At 46.4% G+C, this 24570-nt stretch overlaps 1 protein-coding gene across 5 annotated transcripts in view; it reads right to left on the bottom strand.

Annotated features, from left to right (window-relative positions):
- Positions 1–24570, bottom strand: part of SLC4A11 (solute carrier family 4 member 11) — a 229399-nt gene that overhangs the window by 143774 nt on the left and 61055 nt on the right. For all 5 annotated transcript variants that reach the window (XM_073611028.1, XM_073611030.1, XM_073611029.1 and 2 more), the window contains exon 2: positions 9877–9927. In XM_073611028.1, coding sequence (XP_073467129.1) covers positions 9877–9927 — 51 coding nt within the window. The remainder of the gene's footprint in view (positions 1–9876; positions 9928–24570) is intronic.

Here is a 24570-nt window from a genome sequence, read left to right as displayed (position 1 = left end):
GTGCCCCATCACTGGAGTCCGTGGGGAGGCGTGGTGCCCCATCACTGGAGTCCGTGGGGAGGCGTGGTGCCCCATCACTGGAGTCCGTGGGGAGGCGTGGTGCCCCATCACTGGAGTCCGTGGGGAGGCGTGGTGCCCCATCACTGGAGTCCGTGGGGAGGCGTGGTGCCCCATCACTGGAGTCCGTGGGGAGGCGTGGTGCCCCATCACTGGAGTCCGTGGGGAGGCGTGGTGCCCCATCACTGGAGTCCGTGGGGAGGCGTGGTGCCCCATCACTGGAGTCCGTGGGGAGGCGTGGTGCCCCATCACTGGAGTCCGTGGGGAGGCGTGGTGCCCCATCACTGGAGTCCGTGGGGAGGCGTGGTGCCCCATCACTGGAGTCCGTGGGGAGGCGTGGTGCCCCATCACTGGAGTCCGTGGGGAGGCGTGGTGCCCCATCACTGGAGTCCGTGGGGAGGCGTGGTGCCCCATCACTGGAGTCCGTGGGGAGGCGTGGTGCCCCATCACTGGAGTCCGTGGGGAGGCGTGGTGCCCCATCACTGGAGTCCGTGGGGAGGCGTGGTGCCCCATCACTGGAGTCCGTGGGGAGGCGTGGTGCCCCATCACTGGAGTCCGTGGGGAGGCGTGGTGCCCCATCACTGGAGTCCGTGGGGAGGCGTGGTGCCCCATCACTGGAGTCCGTGGGGAGGCGTGGTGCCCCATCACTGGAGTCCGTGGGGAGGCGTGGTGCCCCATCACTGGAGTCCGTGGGGAGGCGTGGTGCCCCATCACTGGAGTCCGTGGGGAGGCGTGGTGCCCCATCACTGGAGTCCGTGGGGAGGCGTGGTGCCCCATCCCTGGAGTCCGTGGGGAGGCGTGGTGCCCCATCCCTGGAGTCCGTGGGGAGGAGTGGTGCCCCATCCCTGGAGTCCGTGGGGAGGAGTGGTGCCCCATCCCTGGAGTCCGTGGGGAGGAGTGGTGCCCCATCCCTGGAGTCCGTGGGGAGGAGTGGTGCCCCATCCCTGGAGTCCGTGGGGAGGAGTGGTGCCCCATCCCTGGAGTCCGTGGGGAGGAGTGGTGCCCCATCCCTGGAGTCCGTGGGGAGGAGTGGTGCCCCATCCCTGGAGTCCGTGGGGAGGAGTGGTGCCCCATCCCTGGAGTCCGTGGGGAGGAGTGGTGCCCCATCCCTGGAGTCCGTGGGGAGGAGTGGTGCCCCATCCCTGGAGTCCGTGGGGAGGAGTGGTGCCCCATCCCTGGAGTCCGTGGGGAGGAGTGGTGCCCCATCCCTGGAGTCCGTGGGGAGGAGTGGTGCCCCATCCCTGGAGTCCGTGGGGAGGAGTGGTGCCCCATCCCTGGAGTCCGTGGGGAGGAGTGGTGCCCCATCCCTGGAGTCCGTGGGGAGGAGTGGTGCCCCATCACTGGAGTCCGTGGGGAGGAGTGGTGCCCCATCACTGGAGTCCGTGGGGAGGAGTGGTGCCCCATCACTGGAGTCCGTGGGGAGGAGTGGTGCCCCATCACTGGAGTCCGTGGGGAGGAGTGGTGCCCCATCACTGGAGTCCGTGGGGAGGAGTGGTGCCCCATCACTGGAGTCCGTGGGGAGGAGTGGTGCCCCATCACTGGAGTCCGTGGGGAGGAGTGGTGCCCCATCACTGGTGTCCGTGGGAGGAGTGGTGCCCCATCACTCGTGTCCGTGGGAGGAGTGGTGCCCCATCACTCGTGTCCGTGGGAGGAGTGGTGCCCCATCACTCGTGTCCGTGGGAGGAGTGGTGCCCCATCACTCGTGTCCGTGGGAGGAGTGGTGCCCCATCACTCGTGTCCGTGGGAGGAGTGGTGCCCCATCACTCGTGTCCGTGGGCGGAATGGTTCCCCTTCACACATGTCATTGAACAAAATGCTGTCACAAGGGCCACATAAATGCAAGCAAAGGGCCACATTCATCCTGAAGGCCGCAGTTTGGAGACCACTGCCAAGTGCAGACTTTGACTGACCTGCTTCTTCCCCTGTCAGTGCAACCAGGGGAAGAAGCTCTGGCAGCTCTGACCCCAGAAGTGATCGAGCTGAGCGCTTCCAGGTTCATACCAGGGGAGATCAGCGACCGGATATTTACCGATCTCCAGCTGCTTGGAGAAGTGGAGGTTCTGGATCACCCAGAAGGGATAGGTGAGCCTGGACACAAAGTGGTGAGTGTATGGGGGTGTGGGGGTGTTAATCGCCACATTCCCCAGCATGTAGAAGTGATCAGGCAGTGTTACGGCTTTTGTCTGTTATAGCGGCTGGGAGTCGGTTTACATGCTAATAGTTACATCAGCAGTAGCAAAAGGGTTAACGCTAACCCACCAACTACACATACCTAGCTTACCTGCTCTCCCCTTTGCTACAATTGGCCCCAAGTACAAGGTGGAGTTAGCACTGCACAAGTTCTGACCTGGAGCTTGCACAGGGCCCCCTTGTGACAGCGCTGGGTTCCTGAGCAGCCAATCACCAAGCACCAGTCACTGGGGAACCAGTCATATGACCCTCATTCCTGGAAGTACTGGGTATTTAAATCTGCTTCTGAAAACCAGAAGAAATTTAAGAGCATGTGCTGCAGGTTGGACTGCCATTAAAGAGAACCTGTTGTACCAAAATAAACACATTACCGGTGAAGGGTAAAGGAGAGTATGAACATTTGAAGACATTGGCTCCCCTACCAAGGGATTGAAGAGGCCCAGGGCGAATCTAGGGATAAACCCCTAACTGAATTGAAGTAGTCTGCTTTAGAGTGGATCCAAAAACGACATCACAGACGCAGGCGGCCTGCCAGTGCCAACCTTCCAGCATCTATTACGTCAACAATTTCTTCCTCTGCCTCTACACAGTGCTGAGTAATACAAACCGAGTTCATTATCAGTGATTGCTCCTTCCTCCCCTGCACCAGCTGGGAAAGTACACTGTGCAGCCATGTGGCCCTGCAGGGTAGAGCGCTGGGAGACATGCAGTGGGAGGGGGAAGACTCTGTACTTCAAATGCTGTTAAAAATAAAAGATTGTGCTGGAAACAAAATATAATTACACCACAGTTCAGCTCTTAGTTAAACCCTACTAAAATACCAGTCAGACTCCAAAAACCGGTAAGGTCAATAATAAAATTGCTGCTGATCTAGTTTTCATACAAGCTGAACAAATGACTATAATCTGTATGAGCAAAAAGAATGAATAAATCATTTAAGGTTCAAGCATATGTAGAAACAGGAGCCACAGGTGTTGCAAATATGTGTCTGCATCCAGGGGAGAACATCCTACCTGTACTTTGTGTAGCCTTGGATCTGTGGTTACCAGTGCACGGTTACAGTGCCATTACATTGGAGCCGACGAGCCCCCTTTGTGATGACATAGTGAAGGTGACAGGTTCTCTTTAAGGAGACAGAGGGCTTTTGGACATCTGTTGTTGAAGCTGAACGAGCACAGGCCGTGTGTGATCAGCTTCTTCCACGATCACAGTGGATGGAGACTGTCCGCTCTGGACCCAGAAGGGATCACAGCTGAGCACTTCCAGGTGCAGACTACCCAAGAAAGATCAGCAAATGGACCTTCACTGATCTCCAGCTGCTCTGCATTCTGACACCTGCCAGGGAGGTCCTGGGTCAGCCAGAAGGGACAGATGAGCAAGGACACATAGTAGGGAGAGGATATAGAGGAGCATGTAGAAGTGACCAGGTATTGTTATAGCCGCCCAAGTGTTGCAATACGGGTGTCTGTACAAATAAATGACAGGATGTGGATCTGAGCGTACACGTGTGCAAGTATGGGTGGTCTGCATCCAGGGAACCACATTGGTATCTGTACCAGGTGTTCCCTCAGATCAGCGTTTACCAGTGTACAGTCAGTGCTATCACATGGGAACTGACAAGTTCCCATTGTGATAACATAGCAAAAGGTGACAAATTCTCACCTAAGGCACGTTCCTGTTTTCCTTCATGATGGGTCAACGATGGCACGTTCCTGTTCTCCATGATGGGTCAACGATGGCACGTTCCTTTTCTCCATGATGGGTCAACGATGGCACGTTCCTTTTCTCCATGATGGGTCAACGATGGCACGTTCCTTTTCTCCATGATGGGTCAACGATGGCACGTTCCTGTTCTCCATGATGGGTCAACGATGGCACGTTCCTGTTCTCCATGATGGGTCAACGATGGCACGTTCCTTTTCTCCATGATGGGTCAACGATGGCACGTTCCTTTTCTCCATGATGGGTCAACGATGGCACGTTCCTTTTCTCCATGATGGGTCAACGATGGCACGTTCCTTTTCTCCATGATGGGTCAACGATGGCACGTTCCTTTTCTCCATGATGGGTCAACGATGGCACGTTGCTTTTCTCCATGATGGGTCAACGATGGCACGTTCCTGTCCTCCATGATGGGTCAACGATGGCACGTTCCTGTCCTCCATGATGGGTCAACGATGGCACGTTCCTGTCCTCCATGATGGGTCAACGATGGCACGTTCCTGTCCTCCATGATGGGTCAACGATGGCACGTTCCTGTCCTCCATGATGGGTCAACGATGGCACGTTCCTGTCCTCCATGATGGGTCAACGATGGCACGTTCCTGTCCTCCATGATGGGTCAACGATGGCACGTTCCTGTCCTCCATGATGGGTCAACGATGGCACGTTCCTGTCCTCCATGATGGGTCAACGATGGCACGCTCCTGTCCTCCATGATGGGTCAACGATGGCATGCTCCTGTCCTCCTTTAGGATAGGGCACATGCCATAGGTGATCTATCCTCCTTCATGATAGGTTTCCTTTAAGAACAGCAGACTTGTTCTAGCAAATATAAACATAGCTGGGACATTTTGTCAGAAGGATTTGCATGCATTAAACTAAAATTAGCCCTAGAAGTCACCATGAATGTGGTGATGTTACACGTTCCACCTGTTTGCAGGCACACACGGACTCTCAAAATTATAATAGGGTGATATCGTGCCAGGACACCGGCCAAGTTTTATGGCAGCTACACCTACGTGAATTACTTAGGTCTGTCTACAGAACAATTAATTATGGGAACAACCTTTACTCCACTTTATAATCGGAGTGTCACAACACACAACTATGCAAATCACCTCTTCAAGCTGCTGCAATTTAGGTTCCCAGGCCATGGAACACAAACAAATATTTACAAGGGAGGAATTTGGGACATCACCGGGAACAGGATATACTTCCCCAACGTAATCTTTATTTAGAAGCAACAATAAGGGTGGGGCTGGAGGACCAATAAGAATCATTTTATACCTTTGCAAAATATTTATATGCAAGTGTAATCAGCTTTTGGAATAAGTGTGGTTTTAAAATGCTTTTACACTTTTTTTTTTTTGTTTAATAGACCAGCAAGCAAGATTGCACAATGACTGACTTTTCACAATTTTCATTGCTTCTGCTGTCCCTGGAGAGGTGGGCGTTCCTTCTAAAAGGGGCATTCCTTCTAATCTCTTTATTGGGAATTCCTTCAAATGCCCAATAATGGGATTTGCAGTCACAAGTGGATGTGTGTATGAAAAAACAATATTTTCAGTATGGCTTCAGAGGCGTGAGCTCTCCAGGCTACCCAATATCCATGTGTGCACACAGTAAAACCCCATAGGGGGGTGTAGAAAAGCAAAGTAAAATGGCCAAGTATGTGCCCTTGATCTCCTTCTCTGATGAGGACTGTTTAGTAGGAACACCATGGGCAGAGTCTCGACCTGTGACGTCATTGCGCAGTTGCGCACCGGCAGAAACTGTAGGGGTGCCACCTTTGCTTCTGTATTCTGCGATCTCATCCATTTCTCATGTGAGTGCAACAGCTTAAAATATTGCATTTGCTTTTAACTTGCTGCACTATGAGTTTCTGTCCTCCTCTTTACATCATGTGCCATCTGTGACAGTTATGTGGAACCTTCTTGTGATATTGTTGGGGAGCCATAGCAAGCGAAAGGAAAAAAATATATATAATATAATAAAATATTATATTCCTGGTATGACTTGGTGGTACCTTTATGGTTTCTTTCATGGATATGGATTGGTATTTCTCTGATTGATGTATTGGTATGACTTAGTAGTACCCTTACGGTTTCGTTCTTGGATACGTATTGGTACGACTTAGTTGTACCCTTACGTTTTTTTTTTTGTTTTTTTGTTTTTTTTTATGTATTTTGCTGGGAGTTCAGTTCTAAGCCCAGGGAAACAATTGGAATGAACATATAAAGACAAACATGACAACTATTACAGGAATTCCAATGTCAACAACTTCATGCAGAGATTAAGACAGAATAAGAAAAGGAGATAAAGCTCGAAAGACTAGAGATGCCAAGCGGGGACATTGAAGCCTGAGGTCAAGATGACACAGTATCCCACTAAACGATTCCAGGTCCGCACCACGCAGGACACAAAAACAAGAAACAGAGCACTGTCCGTATTACTGCAAACTTCTGCTGCAAGGCTTTGGGGTTGATTTACTATAACTATAACTGGAGAGTGCAAAAACTGGTGCAGCTGTTCTAATTTCAGATTGTTCAATTAAGTTTTGAAAAAAAAAAAACAAAAACAACAAAAAAATAAATAAATAAATAAATAAACCTGGAAGCCAACTGGTTTCTATGCAGAAATGCACCAGATATTGCACTCTCCAGTTTTCATATAGATCAACCCCCATGTGTCTAATAGTGGCCATACATATAACAATTAGACCCAAAGATTCTTTAAAGAATCAGATAATATGGCTCGGATCTGCAAATTATTAAAACAAACCGGGTCAAAGATCGCTTTTGAAAAATAACTGAAATGATTGTGATTAGTCTGAATGGAAAATCTAATCGTAGGAAAGGTAATAATCTGATATGGTTAAGTGGATGGCGCTTTGAAAGATTCTTATGCTCTCCTTTTTTGGATCATACTGTATAGTAAGTCGATTGGAGATATGATCGTTCCTTGTAATGGCTACGCGAATGCATGCTTACTGCTTGCCAAAGAGCGCTGCCGCCAATGCAGGGGGGTTTTATTGCAGCCACCGACACCAATGCAGGGGGTTATCATTGCGGCCACCGACTCCAATGCAGGGGGTTATCATTGCGGCCACCGACACCAATGCAGGGGGTTATCACTGCGGCCCCCGACACCAATGCAGGGGGTTATTACTGCGGCCACCGACACCAATGCAGGGGGTTATCATTGCGGCCACCGACTCCAATGCAGGGGGTTATCACTGCGGCCACCGACACCAATGCAGGGGGTTATCATTGCGGCCACCGACACCAATGCAGGGGGTTATTACTGCGGCCCCCGACACCAATGCAGGGGGTTATTACTGCGGCCACCGACACCAATGCAGGGGGTTATCATTGCGGCCACCGACACCAATGCAGGGGGTTATCATTGCGGCCACCGACACCAATGCAGGGGGTTATCATTGCGGCCACCGACACCAATGCAGGGGGTTATCATTGCGGCCACCGACACCAATGCAGGGGGTTATCATTGCGGCCACCGACACCAATGCAGGGGGTTATCATTGCGGCCACCGACACCAATGCAGGGGGTTATCATTGCGGCCACCGACACCAATGCAGGGGGTTATCATTGCGGCCACCGACACCAATGCAGGGGGTTATCATTGCGGCCACCGACACCAATGCAGGGGGTTATCATTGCGGCCACCGACTCCAATGCAGGGGGTTATCATTGCGGCCACCGACACCAATGCAGGGGGTTATCATTGCGGCCACCGACACCAATGCAGGGGGTTATCATTGCGGCCACCGACACCAATGCAGGGGGTTATCATTGCGGCCACTGACACCAATGAGGGGCTTATTTTTCTCCCACCTCCTCTTCAGTATGCAGCAGAACCACATTTAAGTGCATTGCATTTTAAATTTATTTTTTAATGGGCTGCCTAATCTGACACAAAGCACCGCAATGCGCTTAAAGTCAGCTATCATATTCAAATTGACCACTCCTATGTGTATACATACAGTGGTGGTTAATTTGAAAATGATAGCTGACTTTAAGCGTGTTGTGCTTTGTGTCAGGAGGGGCAGATGTGATTGAATTCTGTTTGACTTCATTAAACCCATTTTATTTTAAATAAATATTTTCTCGTCTTGAAATTACATTGACTCGTGTGTAATAATCCGGGGAGAGGGGAGGGTGGTTTGCCCCGGGCACTGGATGACCTTGTCCCGGGACCTAATGGTAAGTTACTAATTAGGAAAAGATCAGCCTACAGGCAATACCAGTGACTAGCCGTTTGCCTTTTTTTGGGCCAAGCTTCCACAGTTCAGGTCCTCATTATCATCGTGACTTCAGCATGCATGAAGGGCATTCCATGATTTTGTTGCCTGCAATCATTTTGGGGGCACCAGGGACTTTTCACACACAGGACTCGCTATGCGGCACATGAAAGCTCGGCAGCGGCGTACTTGATCCGAGCTGATCCAAGGACATCTGTGTGAAGAGACAAACCCAGCGTCCCCGCAGCCAGGAAAGCCGCACAAATTGAATTTCTCCCTTTTTAATGCGCTTCATAGGCTACGCTTTTTGTGTCTTTGATCTGCGCTCATCTGGTGGGTCTGGTGAAAGTCACAGTGTTTATTCAGAATTACTCAGATGGTAAAACATTTTAAACTAAGGAAACCTCAAAAGAACTTTGTGTAGTCACCACAAAGTCTAGCCAGAGTGTAACAAACTTTTAAACAGGACCCAAAAATAAAAACTTCCTGGGAGGACAATAAAACCATCAAAAGTGATAATGGAGTTTTTTTAGGCCTCATGCACAAGGGTATACGAGGACGAGCACAACGTAAAATCTGGATTTTTTTTTCTGTGCCTGGGAACCTCATACAGCTACCATAGACATGATGGCTGTACGCAGGTAGACGCCAGCATGCAAATAGCATGCAAGCGCATTCCCTGAACACGCATTCAGGAAATACTTGCATACGCGATTACCAGCATATACTCATGTACAGCCGTGCAAATGGCTATGCACAGCACCTAGATACGTAAATACTGATGCCAAGTCAAACGCGGCTTCATACACTAGTGCAGTGGTCACCAACCTTGCGAACCTCACGGACCACAGGATTCACAATTTTGAACCACCATCATTACTTTTACGCACAATGCTCCGGCTCTCTGCCCCTCTCCTCCCCCTGGATCACACTGCTGCCTTCTACACACAATGCTCTGGCTCTCTGTCCCCCTCCCCTGGATCATACTGCTGCCTTATACACACAATGCTCTGGCCCTATGCTGATCACAAGCACCCTCCAAAAAATAAAAAATACCTCTCTAGCAATACATACCAAACTGAGCATGTGCAGAGTGCCCCCAAGGCTCTGTACTATCAGGGAGACGGATTGGGGACTGTGGAAGGACAGGAGGATCAGAGAAGATAGAATCAAACAGCTTTTTTTTTTTTTTTTTTACACAATGCAGAGGATTATCCCCTTAGGTTCCACAGTGAGCATCACAAGCATGCTTTACTGCTTATATAGCTTTACAGACTGATTTTACTGTTGTGGGTTTAGCAACACTTGAACTTCCCAGTGAATGGCTGGGGGGGGGGGGGGGTCAGGACAAGTCTGATCTTTAGAAGCGAGCAGGCTGGGTTCCCAGCGAAGCCAGAAAACTGACCACGCTGTGCTCTCATTTCTAGTGCGGTTAGTTTTTTTTAATAGGAAAGCAGATGGGATTTGAATACAATGAGAACAGGATACTTTTCCAAACAAGTACTGCAGGCACATATGAGGAATATGACATGTTGGAGGTTACATATTCTTTCATTAGGGAAGAGAGAAGATCCTTTTTAAATGTATTTTTTATTGATTAAATGTCATTTTAAGTAAGAGCAATCAATTCCGGCTGCACACTTACCAGTCTCTTCAAAGAAGTATCCATTCCTGGACATCGCTGCCGGGGGACTCTCTGCAGGGGAGAAACAGAAAACAATGGTCACTTTTCACAACATGGAAACTTTCTGCAGGAATGTCAATAGAAAAAGAATCTCCCATCTAGCAAACAATGCGGAGCATGAACTATGACACATAGGTGTCCACAGGCATCCCACACATACTTTAGAGCTAAAATTGAATCTTGCCTTCTGTAGTCCCCAACCCCACTGTCATCACTATACCAATGAACATTTTAAATAAAACCTCTCCATTTTCATTGGATACCATATAATAAAGGCGATTGCTGGATCTATGTTCTTCTCTATGGCTGGTAAGAGGGGCCAGCAAGGTACTGTCCATAGATTCCTTCAAACATCACAGCACCTGGCCTCAGTGTTCCTCTCAGGGGCCTTCAGCCCTAATGCCATTGGGCTGAATTTTATGTGCAGATCAAACAGTGAGCAGAATCCAACTTCCAGCACCCTTGTTAGTATAAAAGTCAATTTTAAAAAATGTCCCTGAACATATAAAACATCACACGTAAACACATTTCTCATACATGCCTCTCACCAGAAGCTGGAGCCAAAACAGAAAGGGCACAATGCATAACTTGAATGAAGAGCGCTACATTCCACCAGGTCACTAGAGGACCTCACCACAACCACCCCAACCACCGAGCCAAACGTGCACATTGGCTTCCAGAGAAACAAGAAGCCCTTCATGGTGGCATACCTCAGAAATTATCCCTCTAAACATTTCAAGCTGGAGAAGGCCAATACCCTTTTAATACACCTTATTTTATCCAAAAAGTAAAGCCCTGAACATCTCATTGGTCACACTATCAGTTCAGACAGAAAACATATCTACAAAAGAAGAAATAAAAATATATAAATATATATATGCTATACATGTAGCTTAGCCATTCTCACCCAGGGTTCCATGGAATCCTACGATTCCTGCAGAGCAGCATTCCCCAACCTTTTCAACACAGAGGAACCCTTGAAATAACTTTCCGGTCCCAGGGAACCCCTGCTAAAAAATTACTATATGTGCAACTCATGATATATTAGGGAGATTTTCAGGGGGACGATTACTCCTCACACTTGTGGTCACTAGGAAGAATTACCCCTTAGAGATGGCTAAAAAGACCAATGGTGTCAGTGGGAGGGAGAAATTGTTCATTACTCAAGGAACCCCTCGCAACCTCTGGGAGGAACCTTCTTCCATGGAACCCTGGTTGAGAAACCATGCTCCAGAGGTCGCTAGGGGGTTCCTTAGAGTGTACATTCACCTTTACAGAAAATCTGTAAGGTGACCTTACACGGGACTCCCTCCCCATCCCTCCCGGTCCCGCTCTACTAGATTGCTGTGATGCCCTGCTGTCAAACACCGAAAAGCCACTTCACCGGTCCAGGGATTAAAAATCCCAGTGGCTCTCTCCTCGCAGTTCTGACATTATGGGCTAGACGGCATCGGAGTGGTCAGCGCCATCCATGAAACGGTGCTGACCAATTAGAATCCTTGTAATTCGTACTGGCTTAACAATATGAACACGCGATTAAGCAGCAGGAAGTTTCAAATCCCCGGAACGGTGAAGTGGCTTTTCAGTGTAGTGGGTCCGGGTGGGATGAGGAGGTTGTCCAGTGTAAGGTCACCTTACAGAATTTCTTACACTTTAAGCTGTGGCCGATTGGCCTCCTACTTAATGATGTCTGCATACATCCGGGGCCAACGGAGCCAGCTATATAGCACCCATAATATTTTTAGTGGTCAGTAAGAGTAGTATTCTGGACACCACTGTAAGGGGAGTGTTTTCATCCCACTGACCAAAGTAAGCAGCATTTTTCCCCACTGACCCCCAATTAAAGCAGGGCTTCCCCAGGACCTGAAAATTATTTCAAAGGTTTCCTTTGCGGTAAAAAAAAAAAAAGGTTGTAAAAACCTGACCTAGAGGAACCCTTAAAATAACTTTCAGGTCTCAGGGAACCCCTGCCAAGTTATCAGGTGTTATTGGGAAAATGCCCCTACATTAATTGGAAGTGGACAGAATCCCTTACAGTGGTGGTCACAATGCTACCCTTAGAGCCCTTGCACACTGGGGCGGTTTGCAGGCGCTATTGCGTTAATAATAGCGCCTGCAAACCGCCCCGAAAGTGCCGCTGCTTTCATTCCAGTGTGAAAGCCCCGAGGGCTTGCACACTGGAGTGATGCGCTGGCAGGACGGTAAAAAAAGTCCTGCTAGCAGCATCTTCGGAGCGGTGAAGGAGCGGTGTGTATACCGCTCCCTTACCGATCCTGCCCATTGAAATCAATGGAACGGCGCGGCTATACCGCCGGCAAAGCGCCTCTGCAGAGGCGCTTTGCGGTGGTATTTAACCCTTTCTCGGCCGCTAGCGGGGGGTAAAACCCCCCCGCTAGCGGCCGCATACCGACGGTAAAACGCCGCTAATAATAGCAGCGTTTTACCGCCGACGCCGCCCCCCGCCCCAGTGTGCAAGGGCTCTTACCTACAGATAAAAAAGATCATTGGAACCCAACACACTCATTTACTCTACTTCACCAGTATTAACTACTTGTTCGGGAGTCCCTGTACCATAATAAGAGGAAAGCAGTGATAGGCCTTCATGTTGGGCTGTGCGAGACTATATGGACATGTTTTTTGGCGTTTGTTTATATTTTTTATCCTTCATTTTTTTAATACTGCTAGTTGCATCAATGCTGTTTAGAGCTCCAGCTGGAATTACTGCACAGCTGAATTCAATTCAATCTTTCAGAAATAGGTTTTGTAGAGCCCATTCACACAGGGGCAACACGACTTCCAGCGCGACTTTCGGAGGCAACTTGGACACGACTTGTGTATGAATCACAGCACGACTTGGAGCAACTTACAACACAACTTGAAGTCGCCTCCAGGACAGGGAACTTTACAAGTGGCCAATCAGAGCTTATCAGCTGTGTGTGTGAAGGAGGGGGCTGGCTGTTTAGTGGAGTAAATTACTTTCTGTTTCCTTTCTGCTTCCTGTAAAGTTGCCTCAGTATGAACAGTGATCAGACTTGGAGGCAACTTCCATTGAAATCAATGGGTACAAGTTGCCTTCAAGTCGGATTGAAGTAGTACAGGAACCTTTTCTGAAGTCGGAGCGACTGCAGTAGTGTGCATTAAGACAGATCCATTCATTTACATTGATTTTTTCATGTAGCGCGACTTGAGGCGACTAGGGGCGACTTGGGGCGACTTGAAGTCGGATCCAAAGTTGCCCCTGTGTGAATGGGCTCTTAATGTTGTGCTTTTAAGCTAAGGCATATTTGTTCAAGGACTGACTATTATTGGTCTGTACACCTTGTAAATGATATCTCAAGTGTGTGCATTATTGAATCAGCCGCTTTTTTTCTACTTATGTTTTCTTATAAAACTGCAATAAACAGTTTTTTTTTTTAAACAAACAGATCACTGGCATCATGTTGATGGCTCTGCAAAATATAAATGGCGGCGTGTTGCTGGCTCTGCCAAGTGGCACTGAAATAGATCATTGGCATCTTGTCGCTGGCTGTGCCAAGTGGCGCTGAAATAGACCATTGGCATAGTGTCGCTGGCTCTGCCAAGTGGAGCTGAAATAGACCATTGGCATTGTGTCGCTGGCTCTGCCAAGTGGCACTGAAATAGACCATTGGCGTCATGTCACTGGCTTTGCCAAGTGGCATTAGAAAATATCATTGGGGTCATGTCACTGGCCCTACCAAAACAAATTTTTCCCAATCAGGTGGGAGATCAGCCACAGCCCAAGGAACCCGCGATCAACCCTTGGAGAGGAACTGGTCAAAAACGGCTGATCTTGAGTATGTTAGCTAGAACAACAAGTTTCTGTTAGCTCAAATGTGGACTAATTGAAATGTTCTTTAAACACTGGGCAGGAGGGTCCAGTATGCCTTGTACCAACACCCAACAATCAAGGTGGACACAAAAAAAAAATAATAAATGCTGGATGTTGGCTTTTTCTGCCTGAAGCTGTGGTTTTGCTTGCATGGTCTCTACTGAAGAGGCCCTTCCCTGAGGTTCATGCTGCACAAAACCAGACGGCTTTTGCTCCTGGCTTATGACTAATATGTTTAGACTGCTAATAATGTAAGATTTTAAAGGACTTATTAAATGGGTTTTAAGTTAAAAGGTGTTGAGTGCTTATGTAAGAACACACTTTTCTTATTTGGTTTTTATTGTCCCTTATAACCGTGATGGCCATTAGTTGGGGTTGCTCACTTCTAGTGTGCATTGTTTTCTGTAGCTCCCCAGAAAGAGGAAAATGTTCATAGACACGTGGAGAGAAGGGTGTTATTAGGTTTCATAATTGTCTAAAGTGCATCTAAAACGTACCAGATGAAAAATACAGGAGGTGTAAATGTATCTTAATTGGAGGAAGAGGACAAAAGAGATTTGCAGCTGGTAATTTATTGCACTTTTCAGCCATACTAAAAAACAGTCATTATGGTTTGGGCAGGAAAAAAGGACCACTACCACATCAATCTCTCTTGCTCACTACAAATTAAAGGGGCATGATAAATTTCTACTGAGTATCTTTCCCAAAACAAAAGCTTCAAAACGGTGGCCAAAACTCTTGAGAATGACACAAATATAAATTTTTACAAAGTCTGCTGCTTAAGTGTCTTTAGATCTTTTTGTCAGATGTTACTATGGTATACTAAAGTAGAATTACAAGCATTTTATAAGTGTCAAAGACTTTTATTGACAATTACATGAAGTTTATGAGAAGAGTCAATATTTGCAGAGTTGACCTCTGCAATTCGCATGCGGTCAATCAATCAACTTCTGGACCAGTTTGGCAGAATTTGTGGGGTTTTTCTTTTTTGTTCACTCGCCTCTTAAGGATTGACCACAAGTTCTCAATAGAAATCAAGGTCTGGGGAGTTTCCTGGCTATGGACCCAAAACTATGATGTATTGTTCCCCAAGCCACTTGGTTATCACTTTTTCCTTATGGCAAGGTGCTCCATCATGCTGGAAAGGGCATTGTTCATCGCCAAACTGTTCTTGGATGATTGGAAGAAGTTGCTCTCGGAGGATGTTTTTGTACCATTCTTTATCCGTGGATGTGTTCTTTATGTAAAATTGTGAGTGAGCCCACTCCCTTGGTTGAGAAGAAACCCCACGCATGAATTGTCTCAGAATCCTATACTGTTGGCATGACACAGGACTGTTTATAGCACTCACCTTTTCTTCTCCAGACAAGATTTTTTCCAGATGCCAAAAACAATCGGAAAGGTGATTCATCAGAGAAATTGACTTTACCCCAGTCCTTAGCAGTCCAATCCCTGTACCTTTTGCAGAATATCAGTCTGTCCCTGATGTTTTTCCTGGAGAGAAGTGGCTTCTTTGCTGCCCTTCTTGACACCAGGCTATCCTCCAAAATTCTTCGCCTCACTGGGCATGCAGATGCACTCACACCTGCTGCTATTCCTCATCAAGCTCTGCACTGGTGGTGCCCCGACCCTGCAGCTGAAATCAGTTATAGGAGACGGTCCTGGCGCTTTCTGGAGTTTCTTGGGTGCCCTGAAGCCTTCTTCACAAATGCAGTGGAAATGTTTTTTTATGGGATTAAGTTCAATTTCATGCCAAAGAGGGGACTTTGCAATTAATTGCACTTCATCTGCTCACTCTTCATAACCTTCTGGAGTATATGCAAATTGCCATCATAAAAACTGAGGCAGCAGACTTTGTGAAAATTAATATTTGTAATTCTCAAAACTTTTGGCCATGGCTGTACTTTACATCTACTGAAGATACACGGTATGGTCAAGAGTATGTGGACACCACTCCAAAATATTGAGTTCAAGTGTTTCTTGAACTTGCTATAACAAAGACAGACAATTTTGCATTTCCAACTTTTTGATAAGTTTGGGGGGAGGGGCTGTCTCATCAGGACTGTGCCTCCGTGCAAACCCAGCTCCATAAAGACGTTTCCATGAGCATGCGCAATTTTAAAGCTCGACATGATAGATATCTGTTTACTCTGCATCATCTTTTAGATTTTACCAAACTACTAAATATTATATTGGGGGAGTGTTTTTTTCCCCAAAAAAAAAGCTTTTGAAAAAACGCTGCTCGATTACCGTGTGACATAAAAAATTGCAACACCCACCATTTTATTCTCTAGAGCAGGGATATGCAATTAGCGGACCTCCAGCTGTTGCAGAACTACAAATCCCATGAGGCATAGCAAGATTCTGACAGCCACAAGCATGACACCCATAGGCAGAGGCATGATGGGACTTGTAGTTTTGCAACAGCTGGAGGTCCGCTAATTGCATATCCCTGCTCTAGAGCCTCTGCTTTAAAAAACAAAATATGATGTTTGTGGGTTCTATGTAAATTTTCAAGCAAAAAAAAAAAAAAAAAAAGTAGATTTTTACATGTAGGAGAGAAGTTTCAGAATAGGCCTGGGGCTGAAGTAATTAAGATTACCTACTCCTCATTGGTTTTAGTTAAAGCATAAGCAACCTTAGCACTCCAAACTGTGGTGAAACTATAAATCTCATGCCTCTGCCTCTGGGATTTATGCCTGTGGTTGTCAGTCTTGCAACGCCTGATGGGAGTTGTAGGTCCACAACAACTAACGTGTGGAGGTAGCCTACCCCCTGGATTAAGAAACTCTTCGGATCGGATACAAAACTACTCCGCTTGAGACATCAGTGTGCCTAAACACCCGCCAACTTTTCACCCCTCGTGACCTAAAATACTGAAATACTGAAGCCAAGGGAGATTAGTCTGACAGCCAGCTATCTAACAATTTTCAAGAGGAGATTTCTAGCGGTAGGTTTCCTTTAAGAGCCCCCTCACAAACATGCTTTGTATTGGGAAGATGAGGCCAGAGTTTTCAGAAGGAAGTCAAAAGCAAATCTTGTGAGCTGGCAGCATTCCTCCACCAGCAGGCCCTTGTACCGGGATCCAGTTATTAAATTCATATGCTGCGAGGCTTGTAATAAACCCACCAGCACACATTTATTCCTGGATTACCGACCAGAGCCGTGCCCCCCCAAAAAAAACAACAAAACACACATTCCCCGGATGCTTCAGAGCCGGAGACAGATGAAGCGCCGCCAGCGTTTAATTGGGATGAAGCAGGCAACGGATATTTACTCTGTGTGCCGATGAACTAGCAACCTTCATCTCCAGCATTCAGACTAGAACCGTACCGAGTCCGGACTGTTCTAAAGCTGGCCACACACATTAAAGTGAAATGATGGTAAGAGGAATTCTACGAGAAACCATATTAAAATACACGACGCATTTCTGCTTAAAACTGGACTTGGACCACATGTTGAGCCACACCAATACAGAGCCTGCTGTAGAGCAGGGGGGTCTCCAAACTTTCTAAACAAAAAGGGCCAGTTTACGGTCTTTCAGACTTAAGGGGGGGCAGGACTGTGGCCGATGGCAGTGGGAATAAACAATGCCCCATCTTTGGTGTCATTGGGAGGAATTGTGCCTCATCGTTGGTGTCATTGGAATGAATTGTGCCCCATCAGTGGTGTCATTTGGTCATATTGTTGGTGTCATTGGAAGGAATTGTGTCCCATGGGTGCTGTCATTGGGCTCCATTGCTAGTATCATTGGGGGAATTGTGCCTCATTGTTGGTATCATTGGGCCCCATTGTTGGCGTCATTGGGAGGAATTGTGCCTCATTGTTGGTGTCATTGGAAGGAATTGTGCCCCATCGGTGGTGTCATTGGGCCCCATTGTTGGTGTCATTGGGAGGAATTCTGGCTCTTCATTGGTGTCATTGGGGGGAATTGTGTCTTATTGTTGGCATCAGTGGATAAAAAAAAGCGCCCCAAGGTCCGCATATAAAAAAAAAAAAAAAAGTTTGGAGACCACTGCTGTAGAGGATGCAAAGTCAAGGGATGTCCAATTTGAATCAATGACAGCCAACAGTTCAGAGTCAGTTGTACTATTTAGCAAAAGGAAAAAGAAGATGCAACTGCAACTCAAGTGTTTGCAACCCCTGAAATGCATAGGTTCTTTTAGCCTATTGAATATCTTTGTCATTGTTGGATAGTATGGGGAAGGATTAGAACCTCTGTCAATTTTTACCACTCGCTGTGGCTCCACTGGGTAGACTTCTCCACAGTTATCAATGTGTCGCTAGGACAAGAAATGAGGAGAAATCTCCGCCAAGCAGGACACTGACTGCAGTAAAGACACTATTGTTAGAAACAGTGGGGAAGAAACCTCAGTCGGCCTACTATAGCTATCTGTACCCCTAGTTGAGATTTTCCACCACTTCCTGTCTGGTAGAGGCCACTATCCACAAGACCTCAGGACAGCAATTAGCTCTCCTAATGTCCAATGTTGTAAATTGCCTTCTTAAAAGCAGACCTTCAAACCCACTCTGTACCAGCAGCGCTCACCTCCCCTGGTGAGGTAACGTGTGCGCAGATGTACCAAAGGGCTCGGCCAAGCCTCCAAGTCCTGGCAGAGTCGATTGGCACATCTGTGCACAGTGATCTCCCACACATGCGCACAGACTACGTAGGTTTTTGACTTTCCCGATGGCCACCTTTGCATATGAGTGGGAAACATGGCAGGTGCGCAGATGGTCTAGGAAACTTGTGCATGCCCAGATGTGCTGCAGGGATCTGACCAAAAATGCAGCAAAGAAGATTTTGAACACAACAGACCAGTGTTAAGACATACAAAAGATGATAAAGGGATGCATTTTTCTTGCTCTAAAAAGGTGCCGATAATGGCCAACAATAAATTTATTTAAATTCATGAAGAGTTTTGATTAAAAAGTCGAATGTAATTCAATCATATATAAATTTGGTTAAAAATGGTCAGTCATTTTCAGTTTTGGCCAACGCATTCTGAATTTTCTGTTTCGGCACCAAAATTTCCATTCAGCGCACCTCTAGGCAATACAGTCCACAGCAGCCATTCTCAACCTTTTGAATATGCGGGAACCCTTAAAATAGCTTTTTGGTTCTAGGTAGGGCTGCAACTAACGATTATTTTCATAATCGATTAGTTGGCTGATTATTGTTTCGATTAATCGATTAATAACCTTTAAAAAAAAAAAAAAGTGTGGTGTATAATTTAGTTAATATGTAAAGTTTAAAAAAAAAGGCAATTTATTCTTAAATATCTCTATGCAGTGGAAAATATAAACAACCAACTATATGGTTAGGGAGCAAAATATTGAATCCACTCTGAGAATAACAGACAGAAGATATATACTGTATATACACTATTAGAGGAGATATACTGTATACACTATTAGAAGAGATATACTGTTTTTTGGCCAATTTGTTGTTGGGCAGATTAAAAAATACAAATTGCTGCAAAAACGCATTACATGCTTTTCTGCAACTTCTCCATTGAAGTATATTGAACCTAAAAAGCACCGTTTTGCGTTAAAAAAAAAAAAAAAAAATCCTTGACCCTTTCCAAATACGCAGCGGCTGAAAAAAAAAGCATAGATGTGAACGTGTCCCACAGGAAACCATGTTAAATGAACTGTAGTGTGTTTCTACAAAAAGCACATAGATGTGAACCAGGTCTAATGCCACGTACACACGAGCGGACTTTACAGCAGACGGACGGGATTTCGTCGGACAATTCGATTGTGTGTGTGCTCCAGCGGACTTTGTTTGCTCAAACGTTGGACGGACTTAGGATTTGAAACATGTTTTAAATCTATCCGTCGAACACGAGTCCGGTCGAATAGTCCGCTCGTCTGTATGCTAGTTCGACGGACAAAAAGCCATGCTAGGGCAGCTATTGGCTACTGGCTATGAACTTCCTTATTTTAGTCCGGTCGTACGTCATCACGTATGAATTCGACAGACTTTGGTGGATTATGTGTAGGCAAGTCCGTTCATTCAGAAAGTCCGTCGTAAAGTACGTCGAAAAGTCCGCCGGGCAAAGTCTGCCATAAAGTCCGACCGTGTGTACGCGGCATAAGACGTTTATTAACATAATGGGGTTAAAAGAAACTAAAATGAGCCCTTTATAGTACAACGGTGAAAGTAATATTTACAGTAGCGATTTGCTCTTTTTGTACTATAAAGGGCTCATTTTATTTTTTTAACCCCGTTATGATACTGCCCAATTAATCGATTATGAAAATAGTAATCGATTAATTTCATAATCGATTAGTTGTTTCAGCCCTAGTCTTAGGGAACCCCTGCTAATAATGATTATCTACAGTTCATAGTACATTCGTGGTATGGTCACTAAGAAGAATACGCTTTACATTTGTGGTCTTTAGGAGAAAGCCACCCCTTGCAAATCACTAAAGAGATTGAAATCGGTGTAAGTTTATGCACCTGAGGAGCAGATATTGCACACTGTTCAAGGAACCCCTAGCAGACCTCTCGAGAAACCCTAGTTGAGAAAGTCTGGTTTACAGGTTTTTTTTAAGTACATAATCAATAGGATAAGAAAAACACCTCTTTTCCGAGGTTCATATGGCTTCTCATATCTGTTGAGGATTCCAGCAGGAAGATCTCTTCACTATGTCTTCCACCCACCTTTGAGTTTTGGGTGTTCCTACCCACCTTGAATTCCTGCTCATTCTAAATGATCAGTCTTTAAAGAAAGAAATGAAAAGTCCAAAATGGAGAAGAAGACCTCCTCATAATGACTAGTGCCAAATGTGAAAAGATCTCACCACCGGAGACCCTGAGGAAGCTACAAGGTGCTATAACTCTCTCCATCATCTACTGAAGCATGAAGTATTTAAAAGGAAGGATGAGCAGTTAAAGGAACAGTCACTTTTAATTAAGGATAGGCTCAGGTGTGTTCGCATGCTGCAGAGATGCAGAGTCCGCGAAATGTCTCACTGCCCGCGATTAGCGCTGCGCAGTGTAAGCTTCCTGGCGGGCACGGGCATGTGGAGCTGCGAACACGCCTGAGCCCATCCTTAAAAAGTGACTGTCACCTCCTAAAACTTTTTTTTTTCCCCTTTCTTCTCTAAAGCCCACTACAAAACAAAATACTTACCTGACTGGTCAGCTGTGCAGTGGCTCTTGAAAAGACAGGTTGTCCAAAGAATCCTTGACATCCAACACAATTTTGGTAGGGTCAGCTGCCTCGTTATCTACTATGGGTCCACCTGTCTGCCCCAGCATACCTACTGTTTCCCTGCAGATATTTAGTGACAAAGGAGGAGGTGGCGGATGGAACTACAGTTAATGGGCTTCCGATACTACAAAAGAAGTGTGCCAGATGATCTTGAAGAGTCACATGAACCAATGAATCTTTGGCATCCAGCATTTAAATAATGTTAGCTGCCTGGTTCCACACCATGGTTCCAAATGTCATTCCTCCGGTTTCCATGCAGAGCTGTGATAAAGGGAGGGATCTAGATGGAACCAACCAGAAGTGTGCCAGATGCTGTAGACTAGTCATCTCAAGCAAGGAAGCCTTGGCATCCAACATACTGGTAAGGCAATCTGCCTGTGGTCCCACCTGTTGACCAATGCATCTCTATTGTTTCCATAGAGAGCTGTAATGACAGAAGGGAATCTCTGGATAGAATCGCAGTGCCGGACTGGCCTTCTGACTCTACCAGGAGTAGGAGGAAAAAGATTCTCTGGCTTGACGACGAGCTCTGCCAGAGAATGTAGATTTTAGTTTTTAAGATTTTAGGAGGATTAAATGTAACATAAGCACAGTATAAATATCACACGTTTCTCTTCCCCTTTGTTGTTCTCTTTCCTTTCTAAAGCCAAATTAAGTTCCTAATTGTGACAGCGAGGAAACATAACAGAGCATGCTAGCTGCGCCAAAAAAAAAAAAAAAAAATCTGTCAGCTTAACCCCGACACCAAAGCATGCAAAGATCAGGGCTGTATAACAGGAGTTATCTAGTCGGGATATTCTGAGATCACTAATAAGAAGCGAAAAGTAGTAATGTGGTCCAAGTTCCTCGGAACTCTGCGCAGCTCATCCAGAACAATCCCATCTCCCCTGGAATGTTCAGTTTGAAAGCAGACACTGTGACAAATGCCAAAGACATGTATACAAATCAGCTGTACACTTGATAACCAACACTGGGAAACTGTTCCACTGCAAATAAAGATAAAGCCCAAACTCTGGCTAAAACATTTGTGTTTGTTTTGGACAAAGTTTACACTCACAGCATTTGCATTAACATGAACTAAATGTGCGCCACTTGTTATTTTTACCATGCTAGGTTGCATTTTTGTGTGCTGCACTGCAAAGTTTTAATGCAATGTGCTGCTTTGATGCGTTTTTTTTTTTTTTTATTTCACAGCAAAAAAAAAAAAAAATTGTCCTGAGCTTATCAGAAGTTGCAATGTGCTACAATATAAAGCAACATTCCATTTTTTCCCCAGACATTGATGTAAACTGGCTCCATTGAAGATAAGGTTGTTTGTCTTGTGCTGGAACGGTGTTAAGCAACGCCACCCCAAGAGAGACGTCTACCTTGGGAAAGGGATTCTGCGAGGTCTCGAAACATGCCTTTAGCTTTATATCAGGGGTCTCCAAGCTTTCGAAAATAAAGGGCCAGCTTGCTGTCCTTCAGACTTTAGGAGGGGCCAGACTGTGGCCAGTGGGAATAGGAAATGTCCCAGCATCAGCGGGAGTAGACAATGTTTATGCCATGTCTCCAGCATGGTGGACAGTGGAAGTAAACAAAAAAACAAAGTGCCTGTGGTCAGGAGGAAGAAAGTGCCCCATCACTGGTATTTGTGGGAGAAATAATGCCCCATCATTGGTATTAGTGTGAGGAAAAGTGCCCCATCATTGGTATTAGTGGGAGGAATAGTGCCCCACTGACAGTGGGAGGAATAGTGCTTGGTATCCATGTGATAAACAGTGCCCCAAGGGCCAGATAAAGGCAAGCAAAGGGCAGCATCCGGCCCACAGGCTGCAGTTTGGAGACCACTGCCTAATAGGAATAAAAAGGACAAGACTATCGCTATACTAAGGTGTCCTGGTGAAGATTCTTATTACGGGTCCATCTAGTTAAAAAAAAAAAAAAAAAAAAAAAAAAACACACGACAAAAATAAATAGAAAAGTACTTTAAAACCCCTTATAAAAAGGGTGGCCACGGGCAATTTTAATCCCTTGCTGCATAGAGATTTAACCAATTGCTTGCAGTCTTCTAAAATTAGCCAGAGACACACAGAATATCAGCATCTCAATAAGTAATCGTGGGTGTACCAAAATATTGCCATACGTATGGAACAATGGCTACCAAGGGAGTACGCCTTGAGTGGTGAGAGCACGTTCTCCACAGAATTTGCCAGGTGTTCCTTTAGTAGTGAGCAGTGGTGGATTCATTGATCTCCTACCTCATCGTGTCCAGCACCAACACTACTCCACAGAGCCGGCAGCATAGGACCAGTGGAACATCACCTCTGATTTCTTAAGTCACCAGTGGCACCAAAGATTACGATAGCTGTCTGTAAAGGGAACATTTTTCCCAATGACCACTGATTCTTCCAACTGTCCTCCAAACTATGGGGGACTACAATGACCACCAGTGTAACAGGCAGTGAACAGTGGTGGATTGATCTCCTGCCTCATCGTGTCCAGCACAAACACTACTCCACAAAGCCAGCGGCATGGGCCCAGTGGGACACCTCCTCTGATTTTTCAGGCAAGTCACCATTGGCGGCTGGTGCTCCATTTTTTGTGGAGGGGGGAGGTGGCAAACCTCCCCGCCAGGTCCGCACTCACCCCATCCGGTCTTAAGATCCGCCTCCTGTCCCGATTGGGTGGTAGAAGCCAGAAGACAATATCGAATATTGATTTGTGGGTGGGTACGGGGCGCAGTGCCGAGCCCAACCCTTTTGATGCCAATTAGAGCCTCAAGCTCCAATCATGTGCTTAAAAAAAAAAAAAACAAATCTATGAGTCCAGTACCCAGCATGGAGATTAAAGGGGGGGGGGGGCAGCGCCCCTGTACCCCTTATAGACCAGCCGCCACTATCGATTATAATAGCTGTCTGTAAGGGGAACATTCTTCCTAATGCAGTGGTTCTCAACCTTTCTAGTGCCGAGACCCCTTGATAAAATTTCCCAAGTTGTGGGGACCCCCAACAGTAAAAGAATTTTCTAGCGTGGTTTGTCAGCATCCAAGGTAAGACAAGTCATTTGCACCCCTAACCCATGAACATTTAGTGCTCCCTGAGTCCCTTCTACTCGTACAGTATTAAAACCCCTTATGGTACATTTTAGGATGTACCACTCTCTTTGTTCTCCTTTTATCCCTCTCTATCCTAATTTCTTGTTTTTTTCCCCATCCCTCTCTCTAGCCTTCTTTCTTGTTCTCTCTCTTATTCTTTCTCTCCTTTTTCTTTGATCCTCCCCCTCTTTTCCTCTCCCTTCCATGTATTCTCTATTTTAATTCCTTCATCCTTATTCCAGGTAGTGTTAATCACTATGTCTCTGAATTTGTGGTGTCTCGCAGCAGTGACACCTATGCCGAAATCAGGAGATAGGGTCTCCTTTAGCCCCTCCCAGTTCACATTCCTCACCATGAGGAACCTCTAGTCTCTGCCCCCCAGCTATGCCGTGAACTGAATGGGCGGCTAGGAAGAGGCTGAGTGGGCGACTGTGGGCTCCGGCAACAGCCCAGCTAGGCGGCTACAGGTTCCAGGGACAGCCCTGCTGGGCAGCCGCGAAAAGGCT

This window comes from Aquarana catesbeiana, linkage group LG01 (assembly GCF_042186555.1).
Source record: "Aquarana catesbeiana isolate 2022-GZ linkage group LG01, ASM4218655v1, whole genome shotgun sequence".
NCBI lineage: Eukaryota > Metazoa > Chordata > Amphibia > Anura > Ranidae > Aquarana > Aquarana catesbeiana.
Note: the sequence above shows the minus strand (reverse complement) of the source record. Positions and strands in the feature narration are given on the sequence as shown.